Below are 11,864 nucleotides of genomic sequence, written 5' to 3' on the forward strand. Positions count from 1 at the left end.
GGAATTTTCAATTTAGTGCTGACTTGTGTTCCAGGAGGGATCTTAAGCACTGCTTTACGCCCGTATATTGTATCAATTTGTTTCTCAGAGCCAAGAATCAAATCGATAACAGGCACATCAATCTCCGTAAATACATTATAACCATCCCTTCTGAACTTGTTACTTTTTCTGACACTGAGCATGATAATCAAATCGTTATCGAAGCTTCCTTTCCCTTTCATGCGGATGTTCGCGTTGTTGTCGACTCCTTGAGGGATGTTGATGGATTATTTTGCCAGGACGGTCTGCTTACCTGTGCCTTTGCAAGGTGAACAATGCTATTTGATTATCTTGCCTTAACCGTAGCAGGAATCGCAGTTGGTTCTCATTATCATCATTCCTTGTTGGATTGTTTTGAATCCTGTTCCTTGGCATTTATTGCATGTGATAGGCGATGTGCCTGGCTTAGCGCCGCTGCCTTTGCAGTTTCCGCATGAGACTTATTTATTGAATTGGATATTCTAACACATTAAGATAATGTTTACTTTAGTCGCGCCATGCACTGATTCTTAGAAGCTGATCTCCAACTGCAAAGCCATGGGCTGTCCCCCCTGCTGGTTATTCTGGCCCATCGAGCCACCAAATATATCTCGAAACAGATCTTAAAAACCTCCTTGACCTCTCGAATTCCGATGAAATCCTCCAAAACCACCTGCCGCAGGCCCTGGATCTGCATGATTCTATGCTGAGCCAGTCTGATCATACATTTATCTTTTGCTCGCATCCGAAAGTATTTCATAAGCACTTCGATAAAATAAAAACATACTTATTGATTTCTGCAAACTTATCCTTCGCATCCGTATTATTATTCTTGTCAGGATGGTACTCCTGTGCTAATTTATAATACGCTTTCTTGATATCGCTTTGAGATGCATTCTTGGGTACTGATAATGTTTCTAAAATTAAGAGCTTAGGTACAGTAGAGATCGCGATTGGGTTTGCCCTGCGCAAAGTTAAAGCCGAGTGTAAATGAAGAAACAAGCAGTTTCCTCCTTGAAAAGCCAATAAGCTTGCTCCACATCTTTATTAATAATTAGTTGAGGCCTGTATTTATTTATTAATCATAAGTGTCGTTTTTAGGCCAATGAGGAACTTTGCAAATTCTAGAACATTCTGTTCAAAAGTATGAAAGGAAAGATTTATTTAAAAGAAAGATTTGTGAATACATGACATTAACAAATAACAGATAAATTTTGTAGGAATAATTGCATGAATTAATATAATGAACAGTAAGTACCCCGGAAACTGTGGCAGTTTTGGTTATTTATTGTAACCCGTATGTTTGTTTGTTTATTTATATTAGCAATTATGCTTATTTATAATAACACCCATGCTTATTTATTTATACCAACAATTGCATTTCACTGACAATCTTCAACACAATTCTTTTATTATACAAATGAGCATATGCTTATATTGATTATTTATAAATATATATTTACCATTACAGTGAGCATTATCAACAATGTAAGAATCAAAGCATAGAATTGCCATTGTGAACAAAGAAAGATGCAAACCGAAGAAATGTAAGCAAGAGTGTAAGAAAGGATGTCCTGTTAATAAGACAGACAAAGTATGCATCGATGTGATGCCTAACTCTCCCATTGCGGAACTTTCGGAGTTGCTTTGTTTGGGGTGTGGCATTTGTGTGAAGAAATGTCCATTTAAAGCCATTAAAATTATCAATGTTCCTAAGAATATTGAGAAGCTATGCACTCATCGGTATGGGAAGAATTCTTTTAAGCTGCATCGTCTGCCAACGCCAAAGCCAGGACAAATATTAGGTCTAGTCGGTATTAATGGGATTGGGAAATCAACAGCACTGCAAATTTTGGGGAACAAGCTCAAGCCAAATCTGGGCCGATATCAAGATCCACCAGAATGGAAAGATATCTTAAACCATTTCAAAGGTTCCGAGCTTCAAGGATATCTCACAAGAATGCTCGAAGAAAATCTGATCCCAGTAATCAAGCCTCAATACGTTGACAGCATCCCTAAAAAAGTGAAAGGAAAGGTTGGAGACATTATTGCCAAAAAGGACAAAAATGGCAAAAGTGAAGAGCTCAAGTATTCACTCGAACTCGATAAGCTTTACAATCGTGAAATTGCTGATTTATCAGGTGGCGAGCTTCAAAGATTCGCAATGATGATCGTCATGATCCAAGATGCTGAGATCTACATGTTCGATGAGCCGACTTCCTATTTGGATGTAAAGCAAAGAATCAAAATGGCCCACTTAGTCAGAGGACTGCAGACCCTCAATAATTATATTATTGTAGTCGAGCACGATTTGTCAATTTTGGACTACTTGTCAGATTTTATTTGCGTGCTCTATGGTGAGCCAGCTGCATATGGAGTTGTCACAATGCCTTTTACCGTAAGAGAAGGCATAAACATCTTTTTGGCAGGTTTCGTCCCAACGGAGAACATGCGATTTCGAGAGGAAGAACTGAATTTCCAAATAAGCGACACAATATAAAATTTAAAGTAAGATAAAATTGGTTGGTTTGCTTACCCGAAAATGATGAAGAAACTGGGAGATTTCACATTAACAATTGAGCCTGGAAGATTCAAATCATCACAGATCACTGTTTTGTTGGGAGAAAACGGAACAGGGAAGACTACCTTTATTAAGATGTTGGTCGAAGCAGGCAAAAAGAAGGAAAAGAAAAACGAAAAGAAACCTGAAAAGAAATAATTTGAAAGTATATAATAAATGAAGGAAGCCAACTAAGAGAAATAGGCGAACTTGAACGAAGAACAAAAACCTGAATAATATCTTCCTGAAATGAATGTCAGCTATAAGCCTCAAACTATCGCTCCTAAGTTCGAAGGAACAGTGCGATAGCTCCTCTTTTCGAAATGCAAAGAATCTTGGTTAACTCCAATTTTTTCCTCGTAGGTGACAAAGCCATTAAAATTGGACCACATCATCGATAACCAAGTGCAGGAGTTATCAGGAGGTGAACTTCAAAGAGTGGCAATAATCTTAGCCTTAGCTAAAGGCGCCATGACCTATCTTATTGATGAACCTTCTGCATATTTAGACAGTGAGCAAAGAGTAGTCTGTGCAAAAGTAATAAAAAGATTCATCCTCAATAACCAGAAGACTGCCTTCATTGTCGAGCATGATTTCATCATGTCGACTTATCTAGCAGATCAAGTGATTGTTTATGATGGAGAGCCAGGAGTAAACTGTAGGGCCAACACCCCCCAGGGAGTGGTGGATGGCATGAACAAGTTTCTCAGCATGCTCGAAGTAACCTTCAGAAGAGATCCCTACAATTTCAGACCAAGGATTAACAAGTTTAATTCAGTCCTGGACAGGGACCAGAAAAAGAGTGGCAACTATTTCTGTTTGGAAGACTGATTGCCTTGATTATAGCTGTAATTTAATTCCAAATAACAATATCAATATGCCATTGCTATTTAATTGCAATTCCATGATGCCCTCATTGCATTCTTATTCATCCATTCAATGCATTAAGCTGAGCAAAATATAGAGATACACTCATTTATTGTATGAAATGTGTGAGAGATTAAGATCACCATCATCAAGCCAATCAATCATCCTAGTCATCCATGTTCTACATAATCTTTGAAACTGTGGGGTCTCTCTTTAGGGCTTTCAGACTCTTTTGCAGAGTTGTGATCCTGTTGCTTAGTCTTTTTCTTTGCTCTTCGATTTACTTTGGCTCGCCTAGGGATTCGAAAATAGACTCATGGTTGAGCTCGTTGAAAAGGACCATTTGGAGAGTATCCTGGCTTTGCTTCACTAAGAAGAAACCAATAATCTTAGGCACGCTGTCATTCAAAACATTCACGACAATCCTGAAATAACCATCCAATCTCTCTCTGATTTCTCGGATGAAGATATTCTCTGCCTCATTGACACTTCCTCCATCAGCAGTTTTCTAAAGTATAATCAAACTTTACAGCCAGCAGATCATCTCTTGCAGTGATATATTTCACATCGTTTGTGAACACTGTGCACATTTCTCCCTCAATTAGAGTGTCCAAGATGGACTCTGTTTGGTTCTTGAGATCGCCGAGTTTCTTGTTCGTGACATCGGTGACAATATTAAGTAAGTCTGCGAATCTGAAGAACACTTTGCTGTTAAGCTATGAAGCCAGTTCTAGAAGTTCATTAAATATTTCGTCGAGGGTTGTGAAAATGGGTTACTTCAGCTTAGCAATTTGGGGGATCAGCAGAGATCTGAAACATTACATGGAGGGAAATCCTGAAATTTGATCACCCTGATGACTTCGCAATGATCCCTTAATGTATTAGTCATCATAGTCTTGGGAGCATTTATAGTTATAAAGATACTCTTCGAAGATGTTTCTGAATTTCCCTTTAATTACAGCTCCTTTGCCGATTTCTTCACTCTGGTTTCTGTTTGTTGCCACATACCTTCCTGACAGTGTATTTTTGTAGTCATTAGCAAAGTCTGCAATCAAAGTCATCAAATAGTTGGACTTTTCTCGACTTGAAGCTGGTGGGGGAACACCCATCTCATCCAGCTATTCTTTCAGTTAGTTAAGTTTTTATTAGATTTGTTTCATGATTCCCGGAAGAGATCTCTTTATGGCTTCGACCAATTGCTCTGAGAGTTTAGTTGTCAATGATTTGGTTCCAATAACTCGTTCAGGTAGTTATTTGTACTCGGGGTGATTGTTGAAAAAGGCAGTTTCGTTTTTCAAGGCAACTTCGACTGTAACTTTGTTTTTGATATCTTCTTGGGCTCGATTAACAATACCAATGTATCCCAATTTCAAATGGATGTCCTCGTTCATGAGCATCTTCTTAGCAGTTGTGCCTTTGTCCATTATGTCTATTTTAGTGATCACACCGATAGTCCTTTCTCCTTTGATGTCCCATTCTCGTGCAAGTTTTAGGCCGTCTGAAGTGGAGAGATCTTGGTTGCCTGGGATAACACAGAGAATGATGGTTTTAGGGTCAGCACAGTAACTATAGCATAAATGGTTATTTACGTCCTGGCCATATCGGTTGTTACTTTTTAAACATTTGTTTGGCCCTTCATGTCAATGCGAGTGATTCCCGGCAGATCGATTATGGTGAGATCCGGGCAGTCGGATGCAAATATTTTGAGTTTTATCGGGTCGTCAATGATGTTGCCTTGGGTGCCAGCAATTTAGTCAGTCAGCTTTTGGATATTGTCGCGGACATCTGAGAAATTGGTGTACTTCTTCATGGAAGAGTCATTTTCAAAGATGGCATAAGGTTTTCCATCAGAATGGCCTACTTTATTTTAAAAGTGTACGTGGATCCATATGGACCAACCGCAATTCAAGGGGCCTTCGTGTCACTACACCGGATCCCCTCGGCAAAAAATCAAGGCCCACAATGTTCTCAAGCAGGGAGCTCTTTCCACTCGATTGAGTGCCGAGCACTGCAATTCGTGGCAATGAAATTTCCTTATCCAGCCCATAATCTCGGACTTCATCGATAATGTTGATCAGTTTACGGATGTCTTTGAACATATCCGTCTTCAGGAAGTTCTTGTCAGCCATTCAATCAGATTGATGTGAATATATATAATCGCAGCTTAAACCTGAGAGAAATATAATTATCATTCTCGAATCAAGGGCCTTATTTATTCTTTCAGCAGAATATTTTATTTAGATCTCTTTGAAGTACTTAATCTGTGATTTATTTAATTATAATGATTCAGCTTGTTGAGTTTTGTGACCTTGGTTGATTGAGAGAGTTCTAGGAAGATTTATGGAGGAGAGATCAAGGGCAGAGGAACTATCGAGTGAATCCTACTGATTGAGAAGTATCTGAACATATGAACATATCAAAATAGGAAAATAGGAGAATGTGAAAATATGAAAACCGAATATCATTGGATCCCAACCCCAACCCCAACCCCAACCCCAACCCCAACCCCAACCCCAACCCCAACCCCAACCCCAACCCCGAATTCATTTGGCAAACTTAATGATTCTCTGAGATAAACTCTGAATTTAAGGGTTGTAAATTTTCATTTATCATATAGCCTATAGCTATATCATATATATCGTCCCCTTATGGTATATAAAGCATTCCCCTATAGAGTATTCGGTCAGCTTATGACAATTGATAAAATTCCATCGTCGTGCCCAGTTAACTATGACATCTAAATCATGAAAAGCCAGCACAATATTCGTTAGTAAACTAAAATAAATTGTATGGACATTCTTTAATTTAAACTTATAATTTATGAATATTTTTACTTATTTTAGAGTGCGATTCTGCAATTTTGTATACAATTAAAGAGATCAAAGTATTCTTTGATAATCGAAGAGGCTTAGAATCATTTCATTCATCTTGAAGTCGATTTAGTCATCTTGGCATTCGTTTTTTATTGAAGTTTTGCTTATATTATACGCTTTAGATTTGACTTAGGGATTAAATTTGATTTTTGATTTTTCGGCTACAATTATTGAAAAAAATTTGATTTTTTCAAAGACTTCAGCGGGACCATTTATCTTTTGCACTTCATCTTAGCGACAGAGGCTTGTTTATTCGATTCCTTTTGCTCCTCTTTTTCAATCTTTACAACGGGAATATCAACCGATCGATTCATATTTTCGCTTTTATCGTCGTTTTATTCGTTTTTTTATTACTATATACTTTTGGCTGATCTTTTAAAAATCTATCCTGGCATTAGATCTATTAGAACCATCGATATGTTGGCCCCTAAAATGAGATAGAGTATCAAAGTTTGATAGTCGAGAAGGATCTTCATATCTTTTTAATGGCCATAAGTGTATTCTATGTAAAGTGACACATTGAGAAGAAAGAGGAGGCAATGGTATGAGACATAGAGACAAAACATCGATTTAGTGATGAAGATTTATTTGTATCTTTGGACGATGATTGCAATAAGGATTATGCTTAGTTCGACGCTGCACAATATGATGGTTTGGATCAGATAGTATTCATAAAGAAAGTAGTGAATGATGCCAATTGTCAAGGCTCTTAGGGAGAAGTTCACTGTGAGGAAGAAGCTAGTGGCAAAGCAACGATAGTAACAGTAAATAAAGTGACGAGCGTTTTTCTGTAAAAAGTGGCCCATCATAAAGTAGAAGGATAGAGCAAATATGAACAGCACAAACAGAAAGACGACCGTAAACATAATCGACACTTTGTCCATAAACTTCTGAGAGAAGCCCAGTTCCAACTGTCCAAAGCAAATGTACGCGAAGTAGGATAAATTCCCATCCAACAGCACTTGTAGAATAGTGCACTCTATAAAATAATACCTTCGGAACCAAATACTTATTTTGTAGTTAAAGGTCACTCTGAACACTATATAGAAAGCCACACACCAAAGGACACTCTGTGGAATAGTATAAACAAAGTAAGGGAAGGCCGCCTGTATCAGCACTTGAGGAGAGTTCTAACTTTTGAGGAAGTTTTCTTTCGTAAAATTCGTGTAATCGGAGATAGGTAAACTTTATTATAGGTCGGAAACATTTAAGATACTTTCAAACACACGAAACTTCAAGTGCTCAATTGCAGCTACAGTTTCGAATAGTTCCTGGAGTAGCCCACTGTAGTTTCTCCTTTGATAGCTATGCATCCACATATCCTCGACGAAGAAAACGGCATACTTCAGCCCGACAAACTGATTTAAAGGCAGCGAAATGATTATTGAGGCCTATTAAATCATTTGGGATAAAAATATAAACTCTTTGTTCGATATATTTAGGGTTTATTCTTTTGGCAAGTCTACGGCTGTCGTATTAGTTTCAATGGTTGTGTTGGTTTCGTTTAATAAGTTCGTCGCATTCGTTTCATTTGTCACAGTAGCATTCGTTGTATTCGCTGCATTCGTTTCATTTGTAGCATTTGTTTCATTCGTTGTATTCGTTGTATTTGTTTCATTCGTTGTATTCGTTGCATTCGTTGCATTTGTTGCATTGGCGGGTTCTCCGGGAGCTTCGTATGAATAATGGAATTAAAAAATCATTTCATCGAGGAATATTCCAATTCCATCCGCTGACAACCCCTTTTATTCAATGCGAATGAGATAGGTGCCCGCCACGGAAAAATAAGGAGGATACATCGTTTACAGACTGACTCTCGTTTCATTTGGTTATCTGCTACCAAACAAGACTCCGTTAGCATATGCCACTATCCCATAGCTCGAATAGTTTGAATTATATGCCCTTTGCAGAAATTGGAATGTATAGCCTCCTGCTATTGGGATTGTAACATTCTGCTAAACAAATCCGTTCATATTGGGACCTGATTGAAAGTGGAGAAATTGACCATAGCCTAAATCCATCCCATAAGTGCTCGATGTAATAATTTTTGCTCTAGTTAAAATCCAAGAATCCGCAGTTAGAGAAAACGAGGCTGTTGGTGGTAATGAGAAGCCCCCATTACTTAAATAGTTTGCCTGGACTTTAAAAATGATTGTCACTAACCATATTCCGATTCCTGTGCCCATATTTGTTCTACCCATAGAAAATGTGAAATGAAATATTCAAATTTATAAAAAACTGATTTAAAGAAAAAAATAAGTAAATAAGTTCGATTTTCGAACTGATAGAAGAATGAATAGCTCAATTGGCTCAAAGAAGCTGATAATCTGATTTTAATATTTTCCAATAAGTGCATTCTTTAAATATTTAGAAAAATGAACTATAATTCTCAGATGGAGTCATAACACCTCAAACCATTCATAACCTCTGTCAGAAACCTCTATGAAACTCCACAAATATCCAAGGGAAACTCAGCCAAACCAATAATGATCAGTTTCGACATTCGCAACGGCTGCATTTTGAATACTTCTCATCTAATTAACTAAATACATTCAGAATTATTCTCAGGACCGAACAATGCTAATAATCAAGCATAAACCCCAACCCCAAACCCATGAGCTTTTGTAGAATTGTGAGATGATAATAATATGGCTGAGGATAATTGATAAGATAATCGAAAATATTGTCGATTAATTTAAAATATAGATAATTGCTTGAAGATTAAATTGTTAATGGCTATAGCGCGATGCAAATTATATTGAATAAATATGTTAAAAAACATGAAAATTAAAAGCACGATTATTGGTCATTGTAGCCATTTTATTATGGGTTTTGGGTTGGTTGAGTTTCAAAAAATGTATTAAATTTATTTTTAGAAAAAGTGAAAACCTAAACAAATGCTATTAAAGAAATGAAGAGAAAGAATGATACATACGAATAAAAAAGAACAAATACTATTAACACATGAGTCTAAAAGTAGGAAAGTAAATGCAAAAGTAGAAACGAAGGATGTTATTACACGAGTAGAAAGCACACGACTCGAAGAGAGTGAATGCTTAATCTTTTCAAAAACGAAAGAGAAAGATAAGATTAGTAATATTGGGAACTCAATAATAAAGAAACAAAAACACAATTTAATCGTATTTTAGTATAGAATTACGTCAAAACTTAGGTTTGCTTTTCAGTCTTATATATGAATATAAAATCAATATAAAATACCCACACATCCATACTTACATGATCCACACCCAGAAAAGACTACAATAGCTCCTCGATAAGCCATCCCCAAAATCTTCATAATAAATCGTATCAATAATTTTGCACGGGGGCTATGATATGCCAGATTGCTTATTCTAAAATGCCATCATCGCTCTTAACAACGACCCAAAATCGGATCAAAGTAATTCCATTATGATAATCAGAGTACATCCAGACGTAAGCCATCATATATTCGGGGCTGGAGCTCCATGCGCCAGTGGCTCTTATCCGGAAATATTTAGCAAATTTAAGGAAGCAAATTGGTGATAATACTTACATGAAAAGATTGCGGATGTTCATCAATGTGATTGGGTCATCCGCTACAGTTGAAGAAAGCGGGCTATTGTATCTCATCGAATCCGATAAGACTGACACTGAAACTAGGAAAAAAGGCATTGCTGAAGCCAAGGTACGCTATTGCTGTAATTTTAGAGAAAGAGAAAAATCGGAGAGTTTATCGAATTGTTGAACACATACGTGGAGAGTGAGCCTTTAGATGAGTAGGCTTGGATCGAGCTCGGTGAGATTTATTGCGAAAGGGCTAATTTTATGAAAGCTGCATTCTGCTACGAAGAACTCGTGATATTGAGCCCAAGCAACGATGTCTACGCACTGCGACTATCCGAGATATACTTGACCTAGGGCGGCAAGAACAATACCGACAAAGCGATAAAATACTTATCTTACCTGATCAGCAAGAGACCAGACAACCTCCGCGCATTATGGGTCCTCTATCGGGCATGCAAAGCTTCAAAGAGATAAGAATATGACTAGCTAAGATAAGTAATTATGTAGTAATAACTCAGATGACCCATTCAGCCATAAACAAGATCTACAGCAAGAACAACTAACGCCTCAAGATCCACGAAGCCCTCTGAGGGATACTACTGGAATGATCCATTAAATTAAAGCTGAGGCCATTAAATTGAATATTATATTTGATTATTTGAATGAACGGACCAAGCGAGTAGGAAATTGCTGCCAACTTATAACGACTGCGCAACAAAATCGGAGATGCGAGGACAGGTGGCAAGGGGTCTCAGAGGAGGAAGGTTAAGGTTGTCAGTAAGGCTACTGTACTTGCTTTGTGATTTAGGGTGGAGGAGATAAGATTGTCAAGAGCTTGGTGAAGAAGGTGGGGGCTCAGCAGCTAGGAGTCGACGAGGTAAACTTCTTCAAGGATGATAATACCGTCATGCACTTCTCTAGACCGGAGGCATATGCTTCGATCCAGAATAACACCTTCATTGTTTCAGGGGACTCTGAAACCAAAACCATTAAAGACCTTCTCCCGGACATCATTCAGCAGCTCGGCCCCAAACAGCATAAATTACTCAAAGAACTAGTATCACAAACCTTATCAGCCACAGAAGACGAGGCTCCGACCCTCGTAAGCGCCCCTGATAGTCTAAACACTCCCGAATGATCGATATTTAAGCATCAAAACCAATATCAAATTCATCAAAATAAACTCACACCTTATTAACAACCTGCAATCACATGTTGAAATGATCATTATGAGGCTGTTACTCAAACTCTGCCTTCTCAAGATGGTCTTTTTCTTGAAATTCCGGAAGGACCTATCGGAGGCTCTATTTCTTGGGTGATATGGCCTTCTGTTGGTGAATCACTTTCAATATGGTATGATTTTAGCTTCTTAGACTTTCTAGATATTTGATTGCTTCGAGATTTGTTTTAACGGAGTAATTTTCGGCCTTCGAGTCATATAGCTCCGTATTGTTATTCAACTATATTTTTTTGAGACAGAGCCAATGTCGGCCAGATTGATCGAAAGCTCGATACCAAAATTTACTTTTATCCTTGAAGTTTATGAAGAACCCTTGAATATTATTATCTGACATCAATGAATGAAAATCTTCACTATTTCTTACCCATTCCAAATCAAAGGAGTGTTACTTTAATGCGACAATAAGGACATTCACGTCGTAGTCTCCCCCGAATACCCCTTTGTAAGGATTAATTAATGCATTATTGGAAAGAATTTTGCAAATGTCATTCATTATTTTGGTGGTGAAGGCTTTCTTCCCCAGAAAGTTGTTTAATGCACATTTTCCGCATTCGAAGGAGAAAGTAGATTGCTTTTAGAAGTATGACTTTTATATCATGCTCAGAGCAACGAAGTTAAATCAATATGAATATATTGGATCATAACCATACAGACATACTTATGATTTTGAAATTCAACAAATGCAAGTTAGATTCAGAGTTTGCATTTCGAGTATATAATTGAATGAATGTGTGTGAATGTGTATGTTAGTATGTTAGTA

General features: G+C 37.5%; 2 protein-coding genes and 1 pseudogene across 2 annotated transcripts; 2 read left to right on the forward strand and 1 right to left on the reverse strand.

Moving 5' to 3' along the window:
• Positions 1-247: 247 nt before the first annotated feature.
• Positions 248-1,060, reverse strand: LOC148299541 (dnaJ homolog subfamily C member 5-like). Its single transcript, XM_088275954.1, has 3 exons — positions 1,054-1,060; positions 806-935; positions 248-453 (listed from the first exon to the last, which is right to left on the reverse strand). The coding sequence occupies exons 1-3, from the start codon at positions 1,058-1,060 to the stop codon at positions 336-338; spliced, it is 255 nt and encodes an 84-aa protein (XP_088132080.1). The 3' UTR covers positions 248-335.
• A 444-nt stretch (positions 1,061-1,504) lies between these two features.
• On the forward strand, positions 1,505-3,409 carry LOC148299542 (uncharacterized; annotated as a pseudogene).
• A 6,459-nt stretch (positions 3,410-9,868) lies between these two features.
• LOC148299543 (transcription factor BTF3 homolog) lies at positions 9,869-10,966 on the forward strand (the record flags this gene model as incomplete). Its single annotated transcript, XM_088275955.1, has 2 exons — positions 9,869-9,985; positions 10,673-10,966. Coding segments are annotated over exons 1-2 (411 nt in total), but the record flags the coding sequence as incomplete, so codon positions are not given.
• Positions 10,967-11,864: the final 898 nt, after the last annotated feature.

Source organism: Brachycentrus maculatus, unplaced genomic scaffold, assembly GCF_059751285.1.
Source record: "Brachycentrus maculatus isolate JH-2025_06_01 unplaced genomic scaffold, ASM5975128v1 h1tg001099l, whole genome shotgun sequence".
NCBI lineage: Eukaryota > Metazoa > Arthropoda > Insecta > Trichoptera > Brachycentridae > Brachycentrus > Brachycentrus maculatus.

What these genes read in the sequence shown, in the direction of transcription:
- LOC148299541 (XM_088275954.1), bottom strand. An exon ending in AAGTTTGCAGAAATCAATAA is followed by an intron (nt 454 to 805) that starts GTATGTTTTTAT and finishes CTGCAAAGGCAG; the next exon opens with CGGCGCTAAGCCAGGCACAT.